This window comes from Cornus florida, unplaced genomic scaffold (genome assembly GCF_030987335.1).
Source record: "Cornus florida cultivar Cherokee Brave unplaced genomic scaffold, ASM3098733v1 CherokeeBrave_3.0.0_Hap2_Chr10, whole genome shotgun sequence".
NCBI lineage: Eukaryota > Viridiplantae > Streptophyta > Magnoliopsida > Cornales > Cornaceae > Cornus > Cornus florida.
In genome coordinates, this window is record NW_026775580.1 from 3794870 (window position 1) to 3822120 (window position 27251).

General features: G+C 38.6%; 1 protein-coding gene across 5 annotated transcripts in view; it reads right to left on the reverse strand.

The window, feature by feature from the left end:
- The window catches only part of LOC132279478 (uncharacterized), a 43555-nt gene that overhangs the window by 5271 nt on the left and 11033 nt on the right, over positions 1–27251 (reverse strand). For 3 of the 5 annotated variants that reach the window (XM_059781468.1, XM_059781465.1, XM_059781467.1), the window contains 3 exons: positions 26794–26852; positions 26661–26715; positions 10112–10163 (listed from right to left, as the gene is read on the reverse strand). In XM_059781468.1, coding sequence (XP_059637451.1) covers positions 10112–10163; positions 26661–26715; positions 26794–26852 — 166 coding nt within the window. The remainder of the gene's footprint in view (positions 1–10111; positions 10164–26660; positions 26716–26793; positions 26853–27251) is intronic. The other 2 variants (XM_059781469.1, XM_059781466.1) reach the window with 1 other exon arrangement.

The window sequence follows — 27251 nt, forward strand, 5'->3', positions numbered from 1 at the left end:
ATCACATCCACACATACCGTGGATCCAACTCCGTGGTGAGTTGGTTGGGAGTTGTAGGAGCAACACGCCCCTACTCAGGGTTCAGGGCGAGGCCCAGATTTTTTTATTTTTTTTTAGCTATTGCAGTCTCGATCGGTGTTTTTTTTTTTTGTGTTCGCGAGGTTCTGCAACAACGGCTTTTTCTTCATTGTTCGCGATTCTAATATGGTCTACTTTGATGCTTTCTAGGGTTTGTGTGGTAACTGTGTGGTCGTTTTTTTATGCATCTCACAGTAATCTTTTTAGTTGAAGTTTGTGTGTTAGAGAGGTGGTTCTCTACATATTTTGTTGCTGTTTTTGCTTCTGAGAATTGTATACCCAGAAATTGTTTGATAAAATGTCTGACTCAGAGGTGACTTCAAAAGAAGCTGGGTCTTCTCCTAGTCTGACTCCAGTATTGGGAGGTAGTAGTGATCACCATCCAGGCCTTTGTATTATGACTGTAAGGCTGGATGAGACGAACTATATGGAATGGGCTCAATCTGCTCGTATGCATATCACTGGTTGTAGGATGATCGAACATATCGAAGGGACTATCACGTATCCCTCCAAGAGCGATCCTAAATTCAAAGAGTGGAGTGCAAATAATGCACTAGTTATGACGTGGTTGTTGCAGTCCATACAGCCACAGATCAACAAAGGGTTTTTGTTTATGAAAACAGCTAAAGAGCTATGGACGGCTGTGGAAGAAACGTATTTCTCAGTTGGTAATTTTGCAAAACTGTATGAACTCCAACAACAAATTTCAAGATTCAAGCAGGAAGACCAAACTCTTACTACACATTACCACACTCTACGTGGTAAATGAGAAGAGTTAGATCACTAACAAAACTACATACCTGTGTGTGTAGCTGATGTTAAAGCATTTCATGCTATGGTAGAACCGTAGAAAGGAATCGAATCTATGAGTTCTTAGGTGGTCTGCATCCGAGATACGAGCATGCCAGGGTACAAGTGTTAGGCAGGTATCCAACCCCTGCTTCTGTTGGAGATGTGTTTTCGTATATTCAGGTTGAGGAGTGTAGAATGAAGGCTATGTCTGCACCTGTATACACTAAGCCTGAGCCAGAAGTACCATTGTCTGAGAGGTCTGCTCTTGCCACACAACAATAGAACAAGCCCAATCCTCCAAAAGGAGGAAAACAGGATGACAAAAGCAAGTTGAGGTGTGATCATTGTGGGCATACGCGCCACACTAGAGAAACATGCTGGAATCTACATGGTCGCCCTACTCCAGCTGCTGCTAATACGAATGCTAGGCTCCATTTAGGGGGTTATCTACGGCACATACTGCAGAGTGTGAGACTGCTTCTACTGGTCATGCCTCCTTAGGGCCACCGAGTTCTTTGTCCGAGGTTGAACTTGATGCTCTCCGACATCTACTAACACAACATTCCTCCGCTCTCATTCGGCACATCAGGTTTCCACATTATCCGGTGGGCCACCCTGGATCATTGATTCAGGAGCCACTGATCACATGACTGGTATGGCATCTGATTTTTCTTCATACAATTTATGTTCTGATAAGGATAAGGTTAGAGTGGCTGATGGCACCTTCACTTCCATTGCGGGGAAGGGCACTGTTTTTGCCTCTCCAAATCTTACCTTATCCTCTGTTCTTCATGTCCCAAAGTTTACCAATAACCTCCTTTCTGTCAGTCACATTAAAAAAGGCTTGAATTGTAGTGTAACCTTTTTTCCATCTCACTGTGTGTTTCAAGACTTGGACACGGGGAAGATAATTGGAAATGGACGTGAGGACAATGGCTTGTATTTGCTGAATGCGAGGCCAACTTCTTATTATGCAGCAAATCAATCTAGTGTTAGGAATAGTACTGTAAATAAATATCTGTTAATGTGATGGCATAATAAACCAGGTCATTTACCCCTTCCTGTTTTGAAGCATGTGCTTCCCCAGTTTGCTTCTGTTGAATCTTTTGAGTTAAATTGTGAAACATGCGTTCTTGCCAAACAATGTCGTGTTTCTTATCCTACTAGTATTAATAAAAATACAGCTCCTTTGCAGCTTTTTCATTCTAATGTGTGGGGTCCTAAATCTACTACTTCATTACTTGGTTTTCGTTACTTTTTTGTGTTTGTTGATGACTTTAGTCGATATACTTGGCTTTATCTTATGAAAACCAAAGATGAAGTTCATTCCATTTTTAAAACCTTTCATAGGATGGTATGTACTCAATTTGGCTGTCCCCTCAAAATATTTCGATCTGATAATGGAGGAGAGTTTATGTATGGTGGTCTTGCCACCTATTTTGCTAATAACGGGATTGTCCATCAAACCTCTTGTGACAATACACCACAACAGAACGGCGTAGCTAAAAGAAAACACTGTCATATTACGGAGGTGACCCGTTCTCTTCTAATTGGGATGGGAGTGCCTAAAAGTTATTGGGCTGATGCAACCTTAACAGCTACATACCTTATTAATCACATGTCTTCTAAGGTTCTTGGCGATCAATCCCCCTTCTCTATCTTACACCATGACACTGCCTAGTTTATTGTCCCTCCGAAAGTGTTTGGTTGTGTTTGTTATGTTTACATTCATCATCGCAAGGACGAAATGAACCCTAAGGCAATCCGATGTGTCTTTCTTGGATACTCCACCACTCAGAAAGGGTATCGATGTTATAACCATACCACTCGTCGTCACTTTGTCTCCATGGATGTTACATTCTTTGAGTCTATTCCTTTTTTTTCCACTGCTCGGGATTCTCTACAAGGGAAGACTACTATACAGGTAGAGAATCCGTTATCCATTCAGAGGGAATGCACCCTTCCTTTGTCTGTTCCCATTCAGGGGGAGCTTCTTACTGAGGTACCCATGTCTAGTCTTCCTAACACTAATGACTTGCAACAGGAAAGCGGCCAATTGTCTACACTAGAAGGGCAAAACAAGTTATTAACTCACCCCAGGACCAAGAAGTCTCCCTCGATCCAGGTAATTCCTTAGTTGACATTGATACTCCTGATTCTTTTCCTAATAGCATTCCTGTTGATCTTGATGTCCCTACTGCCTATCGCAAGGGTGTTCGTAGTTGTACAAAGCATCCCATATCTCAGTTTGTATCCTATGATGCCTTATCTCCAACATATAGTGCTTTCACTTCGTGTATCTCCTCTGTATTTGTTCCTTCTAGTGTTTCAGATGCTCTCAGTCAAACTCCATGGAAGAAAGCTATACTTGAAGAAATGAAGGCCCTTGAGAAGAATGGTACTTGGGATATTGTTCCATTACCTAGGGGTAAGAAACCAGTAGGCTGCAAATGGAACAATTAAAGTATCATGCAGACGGAACAATTAAGAGATATAAAGCTCGGTTAGTTGCAAAGGGCTTCACTCAGACCTATGGAATTGATTATCTAGAAACATTTGCTCCAGTTGCCAAGATGAACTCTATACGTGTTCTTCTTTCATTGGCAGCTAATTTGAATTGGCCCTTACATCAGCTAGATATAAAGAATGCTTTCCTTCATGGTGACTTGGAGGAAGAAGTGTATATGATTATACCACCAGGGTTTAAGCTTGCTAATGGTCATAATTTAGTGTTCAAGCTAAATAAAGCTATGTATGGGTTAAAGCAGTCGCCACATGCTTGGTTTGAGAGGTTCAGCACTGCTGTGAAAGGAGTAGGGTACACACAGAGTCAGGCAAATCATACTCTCTTCATCAAGAAGCACCAGGGCTACACCACTGCCCTTATTGTATATGTTGATGATATTGTTATCACTGGAAATGATCCGGAAGAGATTCGTCTAATGAAGTCATTCTTGGGGACAGAGTTCGAGGTTAAAGAAGTCGGATCATTGAAATACTTTATTGGCATCGAGGTGTGCAGATCGAAGAAAGTGTTCATTTCTCAACGGAAGTATGTATTAGATTTGTTGGCTGAAACAGGCAGGCTTGGAGCTAGACCTATTAATATTCCCATTGAGTATAACCATAGGCTTAATGATGTAGATGGAGACCCATTAGATGATGTGGGAAGATTTCAGCAATTGGTTGGGAGGCTGATTTACTTATCTCTCACGTGTCCGGATATTGCCTACGTTGTTAGTGTGATTAGTCAGTTTATGCATGCTCCACGTACACCTCACCTTGAGGCAGCTCATCATGTTCTTCGCTACCTCAAGGGTTCACCTGGTAAGGGGATATTGTTTGGCAGTCATGGCCACTTGTGTGTTGAAGCCTATACTGATGCTAATTTGGCAGGGTCTGTAACAGATCGACGATCTACTTTAGGATATTGCACATTTGTTGGAGGTAATCTTGTTTCACGGCGAAACAAGAAACAGTGTGTAGTAGCTGGATCTAGTGCAGAGGCTGAGTTCAGATCCATGACACATGGTGTTTGTGAGTTGTTATGGCTACGTACGATGTTAGGTGAGTTGGGTTATCCTGTTCGCGAGTCAATGAAGTTGTATTGTGAAAACAAGGCTGCTATTAGCATTGCCCACAATCCAGTTCAACATGACAGGACAAAGCATATTGAAGTCGATCGACACTTCATCAAGGAAAAGCTTCGTCTTGGGCTGATTTGTACTCCATATGTCAATACACATCATCAGGTTGCTGATGTTTTGACTAAGGGTATGAGCAAGACTTGCTTGCAAAATATGTTAGTCAAGCTGGGCATGATAGATATCTTTGCACCAGCTTAAGAGGGAGTGTTGTCAAGGGCTTATTTGTTATTACTTATATAATGTTGGGGCTTATGTGTAATTTCTGAAACTTGTTATTATAAATAGAATGTGGTGGAAGGATAAAAGTATACTTTCATTCTTTCTCTCTTTCCCCATCTCTCTCTCTTTTTCTCTCATCCGTTTTCTTCTCTTTTTCTTCTTCTTCTTTATCACTTACTTTCGATTTAATTATATCTTAAAGTCAACAAATACCCTGCGACTAAACCATGAAAAACTATATCTTACCCCACGTTTATCCACCAAAAATTAATGTTTTGTCAAGTTATAGTTTCTTTGAGGTCCACAACACGTGTCCCTTTAAAAAATTATAACTATTGACATCATATTAATATGTTGAAATATATTTATTATTATTATTTTTATTTTTATTTTTATTAGTCGTTTTTTTGCCTTTTATTAGGTATTTTATGTAAGATCCCTATAATCATGGGATCACGTAGATAAGATCCCCGTAATCATGAGATCCCGTAGATTAGATCCCCATAATCATGGGATCACGTAGATTTTAGCATATTTTCTATCTTTCTTTGATTTGGTTTCCTTTCTTTATACCCTATTCTTATATATAAATATAGATCTTGGCTCTCAGTTTAAGTAAGCCAAAATCCAAAACTTCTTTTTGGTATCAGAGCAAAACAAAAACCTTTGCCTCCCCATCTTCCTCCCAAACGCTGCCAGCATCTCTCTCACTCTCTCTATTTTCTCTCACCTCCGGCACACCTCCATCTCCTCCCAGCGCCGAGCCCCTCGGGTAACCCTCTATTTTTTACTCCATTTTTAGGAGAATTCCCTAAGGTATTTTTATGATCTAAGGGTCCTTCTAGTGTGTTTTTTTTCTTTTGTGGGCTACCGGTGTTTGTTCGGCAGCATATTTGGAGGAAAGAGCCAATTTTTCCGACCTTGCTTTTCTTTTTCCTCCCTCTTCGACGTGTGGACCAGTCTTATTCTGGTACTATGAGTAATTCTAGTAGCCAAAATGACACTTTATCTTCCAGTCGTGGCCGCACTGCCACAGTAGCCGATACTATTAGTGGGTATACTACTCCACAAATTGTTGCCCCTCCTGCTTCAACTCCTCCCAAACCATCTTTTCAGGACTTCAACCAGTTACAGTCCCAGATTGGTCAGCTTTAGGAGAAGTTCGGAGCCTTATCTACCAGGGCCGACTTTTCTACTCCCACGACTATTATAGCTACAAGTACTCCTTCTGCTTATCATGCTAAAGTGGGAAAACCTACTTGAGTTCTGGATTCCGGAGCCAATGAACATGACTGGTGAGTTGTCATTTTTTTCTACTTCTATTACCCCTGTTAATCAGGCTGTTAGTCTAGCTGATGGGTCAACCACCATTATTCGTAGCAAAGGAGAAGTTCATATATCCCCTGATATTATTTTGTCATTTGTTCTTTATGTTCCTAACTTTGCATTCAATCTTCTCTCTGTTAGCAAACTTGCCAAATCACTAAATTGTGCAGTGATTTTCTTTCCTCATTACTGTGTTTAAAGGACCGGTGTTCGAAGAGGATTTTTGGCAGGGAATATGAGCATGATGGACTCTACTACTTTAGGGATCCTCCACCGACACCTCGTCCACTTACTTCAAGCCTTCAAGCCTCTGTTCTTCCAGTTTCCAAGTCTTATGATTTTTCTTTTCAGACTTTAAGTTTATGGTATGCTCGCCTTGGGCATGTAAACTTTCAGTATTTATGTCTACTTTCCCCTTCATTAATAACGGTTTGTGAGGATAATAAGTTTTAATGTGAAATTTTTGAGCTTTCTAAACATACTAGAACCAGTTATATTTCTCATATGCATCGTGCACCTGATATGTTTGATCTCATACATTATGATGTGTGGGGTCCTCCTGTTACTGCTTTTTCGGGGCATGGTATTATGTCACATTCATTGATGATTATTGCCGTTGCACATGGGTATATTTACTTAAAAAGAAATATGAAGTTTTTCCCTTGTTCACTCAATTCGTCTAAATGATCAAAACTCAATATAAAACTGTTGTTAGGAATATTAGGTCTGACAATGGTCGTGAATATGTTTCTAATGAGTTTCGGTCTCAACTTAACCAACAAGGTATTCTTCATCAGCTTACTTGCCCATATACCCCTGAACAGAATGGTGTTGCAGAGCATAAAAATCACCAGCTAATGTCAGTTGTTCGATGTCTTTTAAGTGGTATGAATGTGCCAAAGTCATACTGGCACATGGCGGTTCTTACAACTACTTTTCTCATTAATCATATCCCTAGTAGAGTCTTAAATGGTAAGGCCCCCTTACAAGTGCTTCAGCCTGATATTACTATTTTTTTCATCATGCCTCAGGTATTAAGATGTACATGTTTTGTTCAGAATCGTAGCCCTTCTCATACTAAACTTGATAGCAAGGCCATTAAAAATGTATCTTTTTAGGATACTCTTCTGTGTCAAAAGGTTACCGATGTTATAATCCAGACTAATGAATCACTCTCTTGATGACACCATTCATGAGCATACCCCTTTTCTGGTTCTAACACTATCTTGCAGGAAACTTCTACTCTCGATCGAGAGGCTTCTCCTCTTGCTCGTCCTCTTCTTATTTTTCAATAAGAGTCTTCTCTTGTGGTTTCCTCACCCCCATTGCAGGTATATTCATGCCGCCCTTGTGCTCTGCCTCCACTGCCTTCATCCTCCTTAGATTCAAGTTCAGGTATATATCTCTCTCCTTTACATTGCCCTGACCCTATTTTTGTTCCTGTTCCCGAGTCTCGGTATCCCACTCGGGACCGCAAACCCCTTGCTCGATTTGGATTCGCTTGTAGTATGATCATCCTATTTCGCAGTATATCTCTTATGATGGTCTTTCAGGACCAAGCCTTTCTAGGCAAACTTGATTCCATTTCCATTCCCAGAAAGTTGTCTGAGGCTCTCCCGAATCCCAATTGGATGTCTGCTATGAAGATTTAAATGGATGCTTTGCAGCATAATGAAATATGGGAGCTTGTATCTCTCCCTCCTAGTGAAAAGACTATTGGTTGCAAATGGGTATTCAGTGTTAAATATCTGGCTGATGACTCTATTGATCAGTATAAAGCCCGTTTGGTGGCTAAAGGGTTTACTTAGATTCCTGGTAAAGACTATAATGATACCTTCGCTCCAGTGACTAAATTAACCTCAGTTCGTTTGCTTGTCTCCCTAGCTGCCTCTCACAATTAGCCTCTTCATCAGCTTGATGTGAAGAATGCTTTCCTTAACGGTGATCTTCTTGAGACTATTTACATGGATCCTCCACCCGGTTTTCGGGCTGAGGGGGAGTATGCTGAAAAGGTTTGTCGATTGCGGAAGTCTTTGTATGGATTAAAACAATCTCCCAGAGCTTTGGTTCAGCTGCTTCAGTGATGTAAATCTATCCATGGAGTTTGTTAGATGTCATTCTAACCATACATGTTTTATCCACCGTTCCTCCATTGGTCGATGTATCATTCTGCTTATCTATGTTGATGATATCATCATTACTGGCAATGACATCCCTGGGATTGCTCAAGTAAAGCTTCAATTAGCTAAAACTTTTGATGTGAAAGACCTTGGGCAACTCAGATATTTTTTGGGAATTGATGTTGCTAGATCTAAGCAGGGTATTTCTTTATCGCAAAGGAAGTAGTTCTTGGATCTTCTTCGAGACACGGGTACGCTTAGGTGTAAAACTTCTTCCATTCCTATGGATCCTAATCTGAAGATCTCGGCTGAGTCTGGAGATCTCCTTTCTGATCCCTCGTAGTATCAGCGCTTGGTAGGAAGATTGATTTATCTTACCAACACCCGTCCTGATTTGGCTTTTGCGGTTAGTGTTGTGAGCCAATTTATGCATGCTCCTCGTACAACTCATATGGATGAAGTATATCATATTCTTCGATATCTTAAGTCCTGTATTGGACTTGGATTATTCTATTCTTCTAGCAAGCAGGTTGGGCTATCCTGTTTCAGTGATGCAGACTATGTTGGGTCCAAGATTGACAGACATTCCACATCTAGTTTCTGTACTTTCTATTGAGACCATCTTATATCCTGGAAAAGTAAGAAACAACCTATAGTTTCGAAATCTTCAGCAGAGGCTGAGTATCGTGCCATGGCTCAGGGTACTTGTGAGATTCTCTGGCTTCGATCTTTCTTGGAGGAGCTAGGGCTAGGTGAAAAACAGTCCTCGACTTGTTTTGTGATAATAAGTCAGCCATCATGCTTGCTTCAGATTTTGTTCTTCATGAGAGGACTAAACATATAAAGGTGGACATCATTTTATCAGAGAGAAGGTTCGTTCGGGAATTATCAAGCCATGCTTTGTTCGTTCCTCTAATCAGTCGGCCGATGTGTTCACCAAATTTGTTGGTCCATCTTTGCTTCATTCCTCGATTATCAAGCTGGACTTGATTGATATCTTCACTCCAACGTAAGGGGGAGTGTTGAAATATCTTTATTATTATTATTTTTATTTTTTATTAGTTGTTTTTAACCTTTTATTAGGTGTTTTATGTAAGATCCCTATAATCCTGGGATCACGTAGATAAGATCCCCATAATCATGGGATCCCGTAGATAAGATCCCCATAATCATGGGATCACGTAGATTTTGGCATATTTTCTGCCTTTCTTTGATTTGGTTTCCTTTCTTTGTACCCTATTCTTGTATATAAATATAGATATTGGCTCTCGGTTTGAGTAAGCCAAAACCCAAAACTTCTTTTTAGTCAAATAAGAATTATAAGATAGTCAAAGAGAAGCAACTTGTCCTGCTCATACCTAAGTTATGTAAAGCTAGTCCAGCTTCTAATATCTAACACTAAGCTTCATTCGTCCTTAACTGGTAGCAAACAATACAATCTAAAATAAATGCACACGTCAGGAGATTTATGCAAGTCCATGCTTCTGTAACCAACTTCTACATGTATTACTGCAGGCAGACCGGCTGCAGAGGGGCAGCACTATGGGGTTTGACAGTTCGAGCATGATTCTTTATGTCCTCTCTGGAAAATTTAATTCCAATATCCCTTCATAATCATCTTGCGTCAGAAATTATAGAATGGTTCTTTAACTCTTGTTCTTTGAAAACCTCAAAAGAAGGCAATTGTTTGGGTTATATACAACACATGAGAGGTCATTAGCTTATATCAGAAGGGCACTCGCCTCCGTCTAGAAAATATTTTCCTCTAAATAAATTCAGCTAAGTTATCATGTTGTCTTAATAGATGGTCGTCATGATTCCCTGTGACAAGAGAAAATGCTGACCAAACAGCTGCAAAGCCAAAAGGTCAGCAACCATATTTCATAATACTCTTAATCATCACATAATAGAAAAATATGCAAGTCATACCTTCAGTTTCACCTGTTTGATTGTTGACTTTATCCTTGACCTGTATGAAGTCCTATCAGGAGTGTTACAAAAAGGATTTCTGTCAAGTAATCACTTAAATAAATTGACAGAAACCTACGACAATGAGGTTTTTTAAAAGAAGACAACAGAAATCTACATCTTGCTAAATATACAACAGCATAAGCAAACCAATTCAAACATAGTATTGAAAGTACATTAATAGAAGTTTAATGTATGTAGGTATGAATGCTACATTCTTGATTTTGATTCCCCAAGAAGAGAGGAAGCTTCAAGATTGCTGATCTAAGGCCTATATTTTTATGCAACATCATGTACAAGATTGTTACTAAAGTGTTGGGTGTTAGGCGCTAAATGTTATACATTTTAGCCCCTTAACTTCCATGTTTTATTCTCTTAGTAGTAGTTTTATTTGTGATTTTACATTGTTTTATTGTTTTTATTTATTTCAGGGCTTTAATTGTAATATCAGTCAAGACCAGTGATTTCGAGCTTTAAAAGATAACATCCGTTGGACCGAGCAATGATGAAGATCCAAGTCTAATTAGACTTAGAAAAGAGTCCAAGAGAAGCCACAAGTTGATGAGAATGGAAAGAAGAAGAAAAGGAAGAATCCTTCTCCAACTAGTTCTCCAACTAGGAAACTTTCTCCAAAATTGGTAACTTGAACCCATTTTGGTAATCTATTTGTCTCTCTCTCCTCGAGTGTCAAAACAAGTCAATTCCCGCGCAAGTTGAAAGGAAATTTGAAAAGCTACAATTTTGTATTTCACGAGGATTTCATAAAATAGTCGTTTACCTTGTCAAAACTGGACTGGAAGTCTGTACGAATTTTGGAGTCCTTGTTTGACAAAGTTTTCATATGCCTTCTATATGAAAAAGGGAACTTTGTGGCTAATCTTCTCTTATTTAAAGAGAGTTCTCTACATCATTAGGGGCATCACATACAGAGGAGCTTGAGGCTGATATCAGTGAAGAAGCATTCAGAAGAAAGAAGAGATCAATCCATGGCGGTGAAGATGTCTTCCTAAACCATGAAGAATTCCATTCCAAAGATGCTAGGCTAAACGCTTTGCTAGGGCTGTGATGTAACCCTCGCTTAGAACCACTGGTTTGATTGTAATTTTTTTTTTTTTTTTCTTAGTTGGTACTCACACACACATGCTTCTACTGAAACTTGAATCCCTGACCTCCCTTCAGGAGGTAAGGGCTTGATACCGTTAGGCCACTAGTTTGATTGTAGTTATTTATTGGAGAACAATTATTATTCATGCATGATTGTGTAACCTATAGGATTTTTAATTGACTTTTCAATAAAAATAGGTTTTAAAGTTTTAATTCAATTACAAAGCGTTTTTGTATCTGTCTTAGATATTTGAATCTTGTGATTGAACACAACTCATTCACTTCTTGTAGTTGTGAATGAGATAGTTATACAATGGTTTTTCTCTAAATATAATATTAGGGATTTGATGCATTATGCCTAGAAAAGATGCACCATAGAGTAAAGTAGTTAGGTAGATGGTTTATGCTAATCGAAGATAGTCCATGTTTAGTGGTGCGACGTTAGTGGTGAAGTCATGCCCCTAGTTTCTCTCTCTCTGATTTTCTCTCTCTAAATTAATCATGGCTTTCTGTTTAATTTTATACTTAGTTCATCTAGATTAAAACCAATTCAAACTTGTTTATCTTAATTCAAGTTAATTGAGAATTTGAGAAATCTGTTAACAACTTCATTAACACAAGTCCCTTGGGTACGAAACCCTTACAAGTAAGCCCTATCTGCAAAGATTCGTGCGCTTGCGAGTGGTTACATATAAATCTTACAACAAGTTTTTGGCGCCGCTGTTGGGGACGTGTTTTAGTTCTTGACAGATTATATTAAATTCTACAATTAATTTCAATTAGGATCTTAGTTTAGGATTTTATTTTATTTTATTTTATTGTGATTCTATTGACTATTTAAGGTGACAGTACATGTTTGGAAGACGTTCTTTGTCACTCCCTAAGCTTTCGTTCGACCCAGAAATCGAAAGGATTCTCAAACACTTGAAGAAAGATTTTGGAGGCCTTGAAAAGGAAAAGATGGTGGATGATAGGGAAAACAACTGGGAGTTGCAAGTGGAACCAGGATCACTATGAACCAGGTGCATATAACTCTTCATCTACAGTTCGATACCCTGAAGTGAGAGCCAATCACTACGAAATTAAGGCCAGTACTCTCCAGTTACTGCCATCTTTTTACGGCCTATCAAAAAAGGATCCATGCCGGCACTTAGATGTAGATGACTTTGCAGAGGTGTGTAGAAAAATAAAGATCCAGAGCTTTGACGATGATGTACTCAAGCTACACCTTTTCTCCATTTCATTGAAGGACAAGGCGAAAAAGTTTAATTCCTTGCCAGCAAACTCCGTCACTACATGGGCTGAGTTGAGACAGGAGTTTTTGAGTAAATAGTTCCCCATGGTGAGAACTACTCAATATTAAGATGCCATTACCCATTTTGCTCAAGGGCCTGAGGAGCCTTTTAATGAGGCTTGGGATAGATTTAGAGACCTCCTTCGAAAGTGTTCACATCACGACATGCCAAAATGATAGCTTGTCAACTTCTTTCATAAGGGGCTCAATGAGACACAAAGGTGTATCGTGGATGCATCGTGTGGTGGAAATTTTATGTTGAAGAGTGAAGAGGAGGTATGGCAACTCTTCGAAAATATATCTGATAACTCTACACAACATGTCTTACCTCCAGTAGTAAGACCCCCTACCATATTAAGAGAGCAGAAAGTGTGAATGAAGCAGGAGTAAATCAAAGGCTAGTGAGCTAGATAGAGGCATTGACCAAGAAAGTTGAACAATTGATGACGTCACAGTCAAATTCTACTCCTCATTCAACTGATGCTCAAGGCTTTGATGTGTGCTCTTTCTGTTCCAGTCCTACTCACCATGTGTCCATTTGTCCAAGTGCAGCTCAGTGTTAAGAAATTCCACAAGAGCAAGTTAATGTTGCCTCGGAGGTAATATATTTTCAAACACTTACAATCTAGCTTGGAGAAACCATCCTAACTTCTCATGGAGAAGTCCAGCCACAGGAACATCAGCTCCTCCACCTCAAGTACCTCAGGTACAAGGCAATTTTCAATCTCAAGTTTAGACTTCAAATCCTCCAGGGTTCACTCCTATGAATGCCTTCGGTCAACCGCAACAATTCTTATCAATGCTCGAGGCAATGATAGCAAAGCAGTTAGAGCCAACTAATCAACTTGTGCAATCTCATTCTCAATCCCTTGCCAAGTTAGAAACTCAAGTTGGCCAACTAGCCCTAGCCTTGAATAGAAGAGAAGAAGGCAAGCTTCCTAGTCAACCAATGGCTAATCCAAGAGGTGTGCGTGTAATTGATGACATTACTGGCCAAAAGGTTCACCATGCACGGGTGCAAGCAATCACTACTCTGAGAAGTGGGCGAAAAGTTGAAAACAAGGTGGAATAAGAGGAAGCAAAGAAGGATGAAAATTGGAAGAAAAAACTTGAAGAAAAGAAGGAGCGTAATGAAAAAGCACAAGAAGCACCTCCGCCATCTCCTGAGCAGAAGCATGCAGCTGTACCATTCCCTCAGAGACTACAAGAAACATAAAAAATAGCGAAGCAAGTAGGCAAACTTCAGGACATAATGGAGATATTCAAGCAGGTAAAGATTAATCTCCCATTGCTTGATGCAATTCAGCAAATTCCAGCTTACGCCAAATTTCTAAAAGATATGTGTACTCAAAAGAGGCGTTCAAATAGCCATATTCCTAAGAAGGTGCTACTAACTAAACAAGTGAGTTCCATAATCCAGCACTGCACTGCTCCAAAGTTCAAAGATTTAGGCGCTCCAACAATTTCATGCACAATAGGGAACCATCAAGTGGAGCGAGCCCTTCTAGATTTGGGTGCAAGTGTAAACCTTCTTCCTTATTCGGTTTACTTGCAACTTGGATTAGAAGAATTGAAGTCTACTTCAGTTATTCCCAATTGGCGGATAGGTCAACCAAGCAGCCTCGGGGATCATCGAAGATGTGACAAAATAGATAAATTTTGTAGAATAGTTTAGATTTTTTTCTTTGTATTTAGGATAGGTTATTTTAGTTTTTATTTTATAGTCTAGGATAGCTTGTTTTAAAATTTTATATATATATATATATATATATAATTTAAAGCAGGTGGGCGAAGAGCAGGTCCGGGCGATCGTTCGCCCGGCCTGGGCGACCGTCGCCTGGTGTAAAATATATATATATATATATATATATATATATATATATATATATTTTTTATTTGGGCAGAATTTTTTTCCTCTTCTCCTATCCAATCCTTAACCTTCTCCACTTCTACCTCCTTTCACACCCCTTCTACATCTACCTATATATATATACACACCCTTATATATCTATCTTCTTCCAATCTTTCAACTTCCCATTCACCAATTTATCTCTTCCTAAACCCATTACACCCACTTTCCACATAAACCCACTTTCCTACCCCCATTAGAAATCCTTCCTTCACCATACCCACTTTCCTTTCTTCCTCCTTCCCTACCTTATATATCCCTTGATTATTCCTCTACTTGGCATTCACAATAACCACTTTCCTTACTATTAGTTTATTGCTAATCTTTTGTGCAAAGCATCCATATTAGGTGACCCAACTCAAAGCTGAAGTTCACAAAATTCGTCAAGAACAGAGGACGATTCGTCAGTATCAGAGGTCCGTGATGGACATGATGCGTGCTCTTAAGATTCACAATGGGCTTAATCCCAATGCTCCGCCGCCTCCTTTCTAGCTATCCTGCCAGGTGCTTTTGTTCTTTGTTTTTCTTTTCTTAATAGTTGTTATTTTTCTTGCTTTTACATTTTGCCCAGTGAGGACACTGTCCAATTCAAGTTTAGGGGCATGACTCTAGTTTTACAATAATAATACTAATACATAAATAAATAAATAAAATCAATTCTTTTTCTTCGGCATATTGATTTTAATTCATGTATTTGAGAACTGTGGGGGATAAAGACACTTAAGTAATATTTAAAATTATTTTCTGAGACAGTCCTGAATTCCTAATATTTGTGCTTCATCTTATGTGGGTTCCATTATCTAGTAAGATAGGAGTTCTGGTATTTAAATCTATCGGTATTTATATTTTTGGTTAAATTTTGATGACTATGGATGGATATGAATTGGTGAACTTTGAAAATTATTACTATGGTATAAAAAAATAAATAAATAAAAGGAAAAAAAAATCTAAACCCTTTCATGGAGTAATTGGGTCTCATGTCTCATAAGCATTAAAGTGTTCGCATGAAGAAGTGGGGGAAAGGATAAGGAAAAAAAAAAAATTGAAGAAATTGAAAAAAAAATGATTTGGTTTGTCTAGGTTTGTAGCCTAGTTGACTTGAGCAATTAAGTCCTTAAGGGTGTCTTTACACCTAATGCCCTAAGACTATCTGGTCTGGGAGTCATTGGCTGAAAGCTTGTTACATGAGTCTTCTAGAAAGCTTAATAGACCGGACATTGCACAACCAATCAATACAATGTGTGTGAGAAAGAAAAAAAAATATTTTGCCATAGAAAATAACTTAAGAAGGATCTGAGAAATTGAAGTTATAGGAGTTGGGTTCAATTGAAAATACTGTGGAAATTCCAAGATAATTAGTTAGCAGCTTTAGTTAGCATATTTTGTTAGTTTCAAATAAAGAGATGAAGATAATTAGTATCCAAATCTCCAAGATTTATGTTAGTTAGTTTCCTATTTTACTTCCTAGAATCAAGGAGTTGGTTAACCTAATTGTGAAGGTTTCCTCTCCTATATATTCTGGTAATTCATTTATTCCAATGATAACAATAATAAAAATATCAGAGAAGTTTTTTCTCCCATATATTTCTTTATGGTATCAGAACAGCCTCTGAACCTCAAAAATTTCCATTGATGGTCAAGTACGGAATGGCCACTGATAAAAGCAGCACGTCCGACGCCTCTTCCAGCCCAGGACAAATCTCTCACAGCGGCTATGGCGGATCTGAAAGTCTCGCACTACCAATAATTAGGCACAAGCTGAACGGACACAATTACCTTCAATGGGCTCAATCAGTGATGATGTTCATATCAAGCAAAGGAAAAGACGAATATCTCACCGACGCTGCCATACTTCCTCAAAAGGAAGACCCAAAATTTCAAACTTGGAGATCAGAGAATAACATAGTGATGTCGTGGTTGATTAATACCATGGATAATGAAATTGGGCAGAATTTCATGTTCTATGGAACTGCAAAAGAAATTTGGGATGCGGCAAAGGAAATGTACTCCGACAACGACAATACAACAGAATTATTAGAGATTAAAAGCAACCTTCATGACTTGCGACAAGGTGATCTTACTGTCACTCAATACTATAACACCCTTACCCGTTTTTGGCAACAATTGGATGTCTTTGAAGAACTCGACTGGGATTGCCCTGGAGATGCGGCCAAATACAGGAAAATAGTCGAGAAGGAGAGAGTCTCGAAACTCTTACTTGGGCTAAACAAAAACCTTGATGAAGTCAGGGGAAGAGTGTTCGAGATGAGGCCCTTGCCATCAATTCGCAAAGCGTTTTCTGAGGTGCGTAGAGAAGAAAGTAGGAAGAAGATTATGATGGGAAATCAAGACATCCCAAGCGTTCCTACTGTTCCAGAAAGCTCGGCTCTTGCAACCCGTGGAATGAATCCAACCAATGACAATCGAACCCGCAAAGGCAAGCCTTGGTATGATCACTGTCGCAAGCCTGGACATACCAAAGAAACATGCTGGAAAATTCATGGCAAGCCAGCCGACTGGAAGCCAAACAGACTTTTTCAGGGCAGAGAAAGCCGTGGCTTTGCAGCCACCATAGATGAGCAACCAACAACCGAAACTTCACCCTTCAGCAAGGAACAAATTGAGATGCTGCAGAAGATGTTAAGCCAACTTCAGTCAAGTCCTGCAACACCAGTCATCAGCACAGGTTCAGTAGCACAAAAAGGTACATTTCTAAGTGCTCTTGGAGTCAAAACCGAGAATAAAAAATCTTGGATCATTGACTCTGGAGCATCTGACCGCGTGACTGGGGATGCTTCCTTATTCTACAAGTACGTCCCTTGTTCTGAAAATTACAAAGTGAGAATAGTGGATAGTTCTCTATCCACTGTAGCTGGTATTAGGTCAATTATCATCTCAAAGACCCTGGTTCTAAATTCAGTTTTGTTGGTTCCTAATCTGACCTGTAACTTGCTATCCATTAGCAAAATTACTAGAGATATGAATTGTGTTGCTAAATTCTTTCCCACTCATTGTGAATTTCAGGATTTGGATTCGGGGAGGACGATTGGCAATGCTAAGGAAAGTGAAGGGCTCTACCTCTTCAGGAGCGATAATCAACTTGAAAAACAATCTCAAAGTGTTCATTGTGTAGAGAGTCAATCTGTTAGGAATTCCAATTCGTTTCCCGTTTCCAATAATGAAAGTGCAATTATGTTGTGGGCACTTTCGATTAGGTCACCCAAGTTTCATATACCTTGAAAAGTTGTTTCCTACTTTATTCATTAATAAAAATTCAAAGTCTTTCCAGTGTGAAATCTGTCAATTGTCCAAACATACTCGAAATTCTTATCCGGTTCAGCCATATAAGGAATCACATCCTTTTTCAATATACATAGCGATATTTGGGGACCTTCTCGAGTCAATAATATCACGAGAACCCGATGGTTTATCTCCTTTGTTGATGATCATTCTAGAATCACCTGGATATTTCTCATGAAAGAAAAATCTGAGGCAAGACCAATTTTTAAAAAATTTCACTCAATGATCCAAACACAATTCCAAGCCAAAGTTCAGATTTTCAGAACTGACAATGCCAAGGAATACTTTCATTTTATTCTTGAGAATTACCTTCTTGATTATGGGATAGTTCATCAAAGTTCTTGCATAAACACCCCACAGCAAAATGGGATAGCCGAAAGGAAAAACCGACACCTTTTAGAAGTTACTAGTTCTATTATGTTCACAAGTCATGTCCCTAAACACTTTTGGGGGGAAGCTGTCCCTACCACTACCTATCTCATTAATCGGACGCCTTCAAGAGTCTTGAAATTCCAAACTCCATGTCAAGTACTCACACAAGTCTACCCACAATCCAGACTCATCTCATCCTTGCCACTAAAAGTCTTCGGTTGCTCAGCATTTGTCCACATACCACCTCATCAGAGGAGCAAAATAGATCCCAAAGCCTTAAAATGCCTATTCCTCGGATACTTCTCTCACCAAAAAGGTTACAAATGCTACTCTCCCACTACTCGGAAGTTCTATAACACCATGGATGTAACTTTCTTTGAGAATCAGCCTTTCTACTCCAAAACTCATATTCGGGGGGAGAATTCTATCGTGGTAGAAGAATATCAGTTTTGGCAAGATGTGGATATCTTCGTGCCTTCCATCACCTCAAGTTCACCTACTCCGAGTAACACCACCACACCTCCAATTGCGCCTATCCTACTTGAGTCAACATCCAAACCTGTTCATTCCGAACCCACTCCAAATAGTCCTCAGATTCTGACTCAACAAGAAAAATCAAAAATATTTAAAGGGATTGTTTACTCAAGAAAGCAGACAACTCCAAAGGAGGTGGATCAACTCATTTTTCCTGAACAGAACCAAGCATCCGCTTCAAATCTAGTCACTTCTACTCAAGGTAACACATATTCTTACCCTAGTAATGATCTTGATATTCCTATTGCTCAAAGGAAAGGTGTTAGGTCATGCACTCGGCACCCGATCTCAAACTTGGTGACATATGAGAGATTGTCTCCCTGTTACCGCGCTTTTACCTCGAATCTATCCAACATAGACATTCCAAGCTACATACAAGAGGCTCTAAAGCACCCTAAATGGAAGGAAGCAGTTAGTGAAGAAATTCAAGCTCTTATGAAGAATGGTACTTGGGAACTCACAAAACTTTCCAAAGACAAACAACATGTGGGATGTAAGTGGATATTCAATGTTAAGTATAAGGCAGATGGAACTCTTGACCAATATAAGGCGAGACTTGTCGCCAAGGGATTCACTCAAATCTACGGGATTGATTATCAAAAAACATTCGCTCTAGTTGCTAAGTTAAACACAGTCCGGGTTCTTCTATCCATGGCGGTCAATTTGGACTGGCCTCTTCATCAACTTGACGTTAAGAATGCATTCCTTAATTGAGACTTGGAAGATGAAGTCTACGTGGAGATTCCTCCTGGTTTTGAGAACCCAAGCAATATCAACCGTGTTTGCAAACTTATGAAATCTCTTTATGACCTTAAGCTGTCACCAAGGGCTTGGTTTGAGAGATTTACCATAGCGGTCAAGAAGCATGGATACACTAAAGGCCAGTCAAATCACACTTTATTTATCAAGAAGTCTCCTGAAGGGAAAATACCATCCTTATTGTATATATGGATGATATTATCTTAACAGGTGATAATGAAGAAGAGATAAGTCGGTTAAAGAGTACTATTGCCAAAGAGTTTGAAATCAAGGATCTCGTTACATTGAGATATTTTCTTGGCACGGAAGTGGCTCGATCCAACCAAGGTACTTTTGTCTCTCAACGGAAGTATACGCTTGATTTGCTCAAAGAAAGAGGTATGCCTGGTTGTAAGCCCTCAGAAACACCTATGAACCCTTCCAACAAACTTGACATGAAGGAGAATTCTACTTCGGTTGACAAAGGGAGGTACCAAAGATTGGTGGGAAAACTCATTTACCTATCTCACACAAGACCGAATATTAGTTTTCCTGTCAATGTGGTTAGTCAGTTTATGAGCAATCAAAAAGACTCCAGGGAAAGGGCTGTTCTTCAAAAAGGGGACAGACCGTAGCATGGAAATTTTCTCAGATGCCGACTGGGCAGGATCCCTAAGTGACCAAAGATCTACCTCAGGATATTGTTCCTATGTGTGGGGAAACCTTGTTACATGGAGAAGCAAGAAGCAGTCTGTAGTTGCTCGAAGCAGTGCTGAGGCTAAATTCAGGGCAATGGCACATACAATATGTGAAGGAATGTGGCTCAAACGACTCATAGAAGAACTGAAAATCCCTACTGAAAGTACAATAAAGATATTATGTGACAGCCAAGCTGCTATCAATATTACTAAAAATCCTATTCACCATAACAGAACTAAACATGTTGAGATTGATGGACACTTTATCAAAGAAAAGATCAATCAGGGAGTCATCAAGATGATCCATACTCCTTCAAGTCTTCAAACCGCAGACATCCTCACCAAGGCTCTTAACCGAGATCGCTTTGAAATCCTTCTTTTCAAGTTGGGAATGATTGATATATATTGCCCAGCTTGAGGGGGAGTGTGGAAATTCCAAGATAATTAGTTAGCAGCTTTAGTTAGCAGATTTTGTTAGTTTCAAATAAAGAGATGAAGATAATTAGTATCCAAATCTCCAAGATTTCTGTTAGTTAGTTTCTTATTTTACTTCCTAAAATCAAGGAGTTGGTTAACCTAATTGTGAAGGTTTCCTCTCCTATATATTCTGGTAATTCACTTATTCCAAAGATAACAATAATAAAAATATCAGAGAAGTTTTTTCTCCCATATATTTCTTTAAAGACATTACTACATAGATGATTTGCTGATTCACAAATTTCACAACATTGGGGATTGATTTTTGCTGTTATTCTTATTGTAAAAGTGTGTGGGAAACATTGAGATGAAGTATGAAAATAGAGACCAAGGACTATTGTCAGTTGATAATTTTTAAAGTACTTTTGTGTAGTCTTCCCCTTGATTATTGTCATGATATGAGAAAAGTTGATTGCCAAAGAATTGAATTGTTTTGTATGTTTAATGGTATCATCTCTGGAAACTCTCACGAAACTTCACTCATCCCCTAAGGGTTTAAAAGGCTTGTTGCATACGCTAAATGCAATTGTGATTCCCACGAAAGCGGCCTTTATGTTTCTTTAGTTTTATTGCTATAAGACTAGCAATATGTAAGTTTGGGGGTGTGTTAGGCGCTGAATATACATTTTAGCCCCTTAACTTGCACATTTTATTCTCTTAGTAGTAGTTTAATTTGTGATTTTATATTGTTTTATTGTTCTTATTTATTTCAGGGCTTTAATTGTAATATCAGTCAAGCACGAGCTTTAAAAGATGACATTCTGGGACCAAGCAATGATGAAGATCTAGTCTGAGTAGACTTAGAAAAGAGTCCAAAAGAAACCATAAGTTGATGAGAATGGAAAGAAGAAGAAAAGGAAGAATCCTTCTTGTTGAAGGATATAGGTATAAAAGTTGCACCCTCTCTAACAGCTTAAGTTTTTGGAGTAGATGGGTAGTTAACATGGTATTAAAGCCGGTAAAGTTCTATGTTCATTTCTCCCTTCTCGTCATAGCCATTTTTTGTTCTCATATTTGAATCCATTTTATTAAGGTCGTCTTCTTGCACCTTTTCATCAATCGAGACTGCTACTATTCGTGTCAGATCTTTGGATCCATTTTTTTGGGGCCGTCTTCTTACACCTTTTCATTAATCGAGACTGCTACTACTTGTCCTGGATCTCTGGCTCCATTTTTATTGAGGTCGTCTTCTTACACCTCTTCATCAATTGAGGATACTGCTACTCGTCTCGGATCTCCAAATCCATTTTTTATTGAGTTCAGCTTGTTATACATCTTCATCATTCACACTTGTTGCTACTCGTAAACTTGGTTCCTGCTCCAATCTAAGGGGGGAGTATTGAAGATTTACTGTTGTTACCGGAGGAATAAATAGAGGAAAATCCTCCGGTATTAATGTTGTCTCCTATTTTCTATCTCTTTTCATCTCTATTGTATTATGTATGAAAAGAGAGTATAATAAAAGATATGTAGCCCTTTGGGCTTTGTATGCTGTGGATGTAAGCCCTAGTGGTTGAACCACGTATATCATTGCCTTCTGTTCTTCATACTTTATTTTTCTATTCAAATTTAACATGGTATCAGAGCCAAATGTCTCGAGTTCAAACCTCACCGTCACCCTAATTAAAAAATTGAAAAACACGTGTTAGACCAAAAAAAAAGAAAAAAAAAAGGCCACACACACGTGAGGAGGCGTGTTAAAGGATGTAAGTATAAAAGTTGCACTCTCTATAACAGCTTAAGTTTTTGGAGTAGATGGGTAGTTAACACTTCTCCAACTAGGAAACTTTCTCCAAAGTTGGTAGCTTGAACCCGTTTTGGTAATCTGTCTGTATCTCTCTCCTCGGGTGTCAAAACAACTCAATCCCCACGTAGTTTGAAAGGAAATTCGAAGAGCTACAATTTTGTATTTCGCGAGGAATTCATAAAATAGTTGTTTACCTTGTCAAAACTGGGCTGGAAGTCTGTACAAATTTTGGAATCCCTGTTTGACAGAATTTCCATATATGTCTTCTATATGAAAAAGGGACTTTGGGGCTGATCTTCTTTTATTTAAAGGGAGTTCTCTACATCATTAGGGGCATCACATACAGAGGAGCTTGAGGCTGAGATCAGAGGAGAAGCATTTGGAAGAAAGAAGAGATCAATCCGTGGCAGTAAAGATGTCTTCCTCAACCATGAAGAATTCCATTCCAAAGATGCTCGGCTAAACGCTTTGCTAGTGTTGTGATGTAGCCCTAGCTTAGCACCACTGGTTTGATTGTATTTATTTATTGGAGAACAATTATTATTCATGCATGATTATGTAACCTATAGGATTTTTAATTGACTTTTTAATAAAAATCGGTTTTAAGTTTTAATTCAATTATAAAGTGTAATTCTATCTTGTCTTAGATATTTGAATCTTATGATTGAACACAACTCAATTACTTCTTGTAGTTGTGAATGAGATGGTTATACAATGGTTTTTCTCTGAATATAATATTAGCATACTACACCCTAGAGTAAAGTAGTTAGTTGGTTTATGCTAATCGAAGATAGTCCATGCTTAGCTTTAATTTATAATATCTTCTAGCTGAATTAATATATGCTTGAATTTATAATATCCAATAAATTGATGCAATTGAATGGTAGTGCGACATTAGTGGTGAAGTCATGCCCCTAGTTTCTCTCTCTCTGGTTTTCTCTCTCTAAATTAATCATTGTTTTTTGTTTAATTTTATACTTAGTTCATCTAGATTAATACCAATTCAAACTTGTTTATCTTAATTCAAGTTAATTGAGAATTTGGTAAGTCCGTTGACATTAACACAAGTCCCGTGGGTACGACACCCTTACAAGTAAGCCCTATCTGCAAAGATTTGTGCGTTTGCGAGCGGTTACATATAAATCTTACAATAGTGGCTAACAGATTGGTTGGTGTTCTAGACAGTTTGGTTGGGAGGGAGCAAACGGCATTCATCAGAGGGGAAAATTCAGGGTAATATTATTCTTGCCCATGATCGTCTCAAGGGTTTTTCTAGCAGCAAAGAAAGTGCTTCTATGGCTATGAAAAATGATCTAAAAAGGGCATATGATTCCATTTCTTAAAATTTCTTGATCAAGGTCATGCACAGCTATGGGTTTGGGCAACAATGGATTGGTTGGGTGAAGCAATGTATGGAATTTGCTAAATTTTCACTCCTTGTGAATGGTGTCCCTGCAGGTTTTTTTCCTACTGGCAAAGGTATCAGGCATGGATGCCCACTCTCTCCCTTGCTTTTTACCTTAGTTTCATAATATTTCTCTAATTTGATGCAAAAGAAGGTTAATGAAGGTCATATTGAGTTGTGCAAGGCTGTCAACAAAGTGGGAATGCAGATTAGTCAACTTTTTTTTGCTGATGATTTATTCTTGATTCTTAAGGCCAGCTTGAGGAATGCTAGATCTGTCATGACTGTGTTTCAGGAATTTCAACAGGCTTCTGACCTCATTGTTAACAAGTATAAGAGCCAAGTTTTTTTCTCTGGTGCTGTGAGAAGAAAGAGAAGTTTATTGAGAATCATGCAGTTCAAACAGGGGATGTTTCCCATGAAGTATTTAGATTTGCCCTTAATTGACAAAAGCCTAAAGAACTGCTCCGCTCTCGTGGACAAGGCGGATTCCAAACTGACAGCTTGGAATACTCTGAACTTATCTGTGGCTGGTAGAGTATAATTGGTCAGGTCTGTTCTCACTACTTTCACCTACTATTGGTTAATTTGCCTCAAGCAGTGAAAAAAGAGTTCTCTACAAAAAAAAAAAAAATTGGGTTTCTAAAGATAATATTCAGAAAATGAATTGTCTCGGAATAAGGTTTCCTTGCCTAGGGGTGTTACAAGGATTGAAGATACCAACTTTGCAGTTCATTGCTCCCCAGCTTGGGATTTTATGCAGAATAAAGACACAAATGAAGCATATACCAGAAAGTCTAATTTCTGGAATTATATCCAAAGGTCAAAAGATTCTGCAATATGGAAGTCAATCCTACATGTTAGAGATTTTATGCTTAATAATATCACTTTCAATGTAGTTAATGGCAGTTCTTTAACTTGTTGTTGGATCCTTAGTTGAATGGGACTCCTCTGATCCAGCACTTCGGACTGAGGTCTTGGAGATCTTCTGGGTTGACAAAACATATCTTCTGCAATCTTTTCTTCATTAAAGACAATGTTATGTTCTTTCTGCTCGCCCTCTATATATTACTGATACTTTGAGAACAAAGGTCATTGTTCATTCTGGTGATGATACAATCAATGATGAAGACGGATGTTGCCTTGGCAGACTCAGAGAGAGTAGAGAGAACTAGATAGAGAAATAAGAATAGGTCCTCATCGGATGAGAGAGGGAAGATAAAAAAAAAAAAAAATAAAAATTAAAATTAAAAAAAAGTGGGCCAGCTAGAAAGAGGGGACAAAGTCAGATGAATTATAATAGGGAATCTTTTTCTTAAATTAAATAACAGGAATGCCATCTTTTGTCTTAACCATATTAGCATGTCTTTCAAAAAACTCAAACTTGCAACTTTCTTTTTAATTATTTTTAATTCTTCATTTTCTCTCCTTTTTTTTATTCATTTTTCATTGTGGGCCGTGTGTGCTTGTGTTTACATGGAAAGTGATGTGTGTAGGAAACAGAGCATATGCATGTATACGTGTATGTGCTGGTGTGGGTGTGTAGTGTGTGTTAATGGGTTTGTGATCTGAAGTGTGTGAGTGCATGTGGGTATTGAGGGTGCGCGTGAATATGGGTATTGTTTGTTTGTGTGAGAGTGTGAGGTGTGGGTGAGTGCTATTTACTGGGCCGTGGTATTTTTTTGTCAATCATGGTCATTTACAGGTTGAGGCCTGGACAGATGCTGATTATGCAGGATCAATTTCAGATAGAAGGTCAACTTCGGGCTACTACTATACTACTGTTGGTGGCAACTCGACTACTTGGCATAGTAAGAAGCAAGACACTGTATGTTTATTGTCATACAATAGAAAACTCCGGCAGTTTTTATTGACTTGCTTGGGCTGGTGGTGTGTTTAGTAGTATTGTTCTTCGCCTTGGTCGTGTCTCCAGCAGTTTTTATTGACTTGTTTGGGCTGCTGGTGTGTTCAGGAGCATTGTCTTCCCCTTTACTGTGTCTCCGGTAGTTTTTATTGACTTGTTTGGGCTTCCAATGTGTTCGGTAGCATTGTTCTTCGCCTTTTCTCCGGCAGTTTTTATCGACTTGTTTGGGCTGCTGGTATGTTCTATAGCATTGGTCTTTGCCTTCTGTCTCCTCCCGTCATCATTCGCACTTGTTGCTACTCGTCATCCTAATGACAAGTTGGGCATTCATGCTCTAACTTGAGGGGGAGTATTGAAGATTTAATGGAAGAATCAGTGGAGGAAAATCCTCAAGTAGAAGTTGTTTCCTATTATTGAAGATACTATAACTACAGGAATCAGTGGAGAAAAATCCTCCTTGTTTCCTATTTTCTCTCTTTCCATTCTCATCATCTCTTCTCCTATATAGAGGAGCCTCCAACATTGTATTGCGGATGAAAAGAAAGATTATAATGACAGATATGTATACTTTTGGGCTCTTTGTGCCGTGGATGTAGGTCTAGTGGCTGAACCACGTAATAGTTGTGTGGTCTACTCGTTTAATTTCTCTTTTTACATATATTTTATGCTTTACAACAGCTATGGGCATGCATACCACAATTATAATGTTTGTTTTAGTGCACCATTGATGATTAAATAAAAAAGAATACTCAGGCACCCGCCACACACCCATCCACCCACACTAACAACCTACACAAAAGCGCACAATTTGATTCGAGAACCTCAAAGACAGTGATTTAGGCCAATCTAGAAAGAGATGCAATAAGAAGAAAGCAGTTATCAATTACATTCAGATAGTCATCAAGTCCACTTGGGCGATAAAACCACATTTATAATATTTGTGAATACATATATAAATATATACTCACACATGTATATACCAACTGATGGAAACCAGCAAATACCATAATTACAAATGAAATGTAAACATTGTCTGCACGATATATATGAGTATAAAAGGGTATAAACCTGTTGTTCTTGTAATTTGGTATTCATGTCCTCTGCAACCTTAGTATAGTAAGCACTGTTACAGTAACCAAAGCATGATCAATATTATATAGTATTAGGTGCATGTCCATCTTAGAAATTGCAGATTAGTTACCCTTTCTCTACAAGTTTGGTTGACAAGCTGACTCTTTCTTGTTGGATAAGCTCCAATGTCTGTATGTTTAGAAGACAAAAAGACATCAAGAGAATAGCAAATGTATGTGTTTCAAGAGTTAGTCAAGCACTTGACCACCTCATACATTTGGTGATCAATAGTCAAGCACTTGACCACCTCGTACTTTTGATGATCAATATTGAAGAAAAAATGAATATGAAACTGTGTATGCAAACCATTTCTACCACTTTTAAGGCGCAGTAGAAGACTATAAATAACTAGTGTAAATTTGTTCCTGAGATGGAAACCACCCTATTTCCATACAGAGGACACCACTACTCAATTTTCCTTGTTTGAACTGTCAATTCTAAAATTCTCATTTCAAACAGGTGAGCTTATTTGAAATAGATGGGGCAGGCAGATCAGTAACTCTTGAGTTTCTCTTGAATAATTAGTAA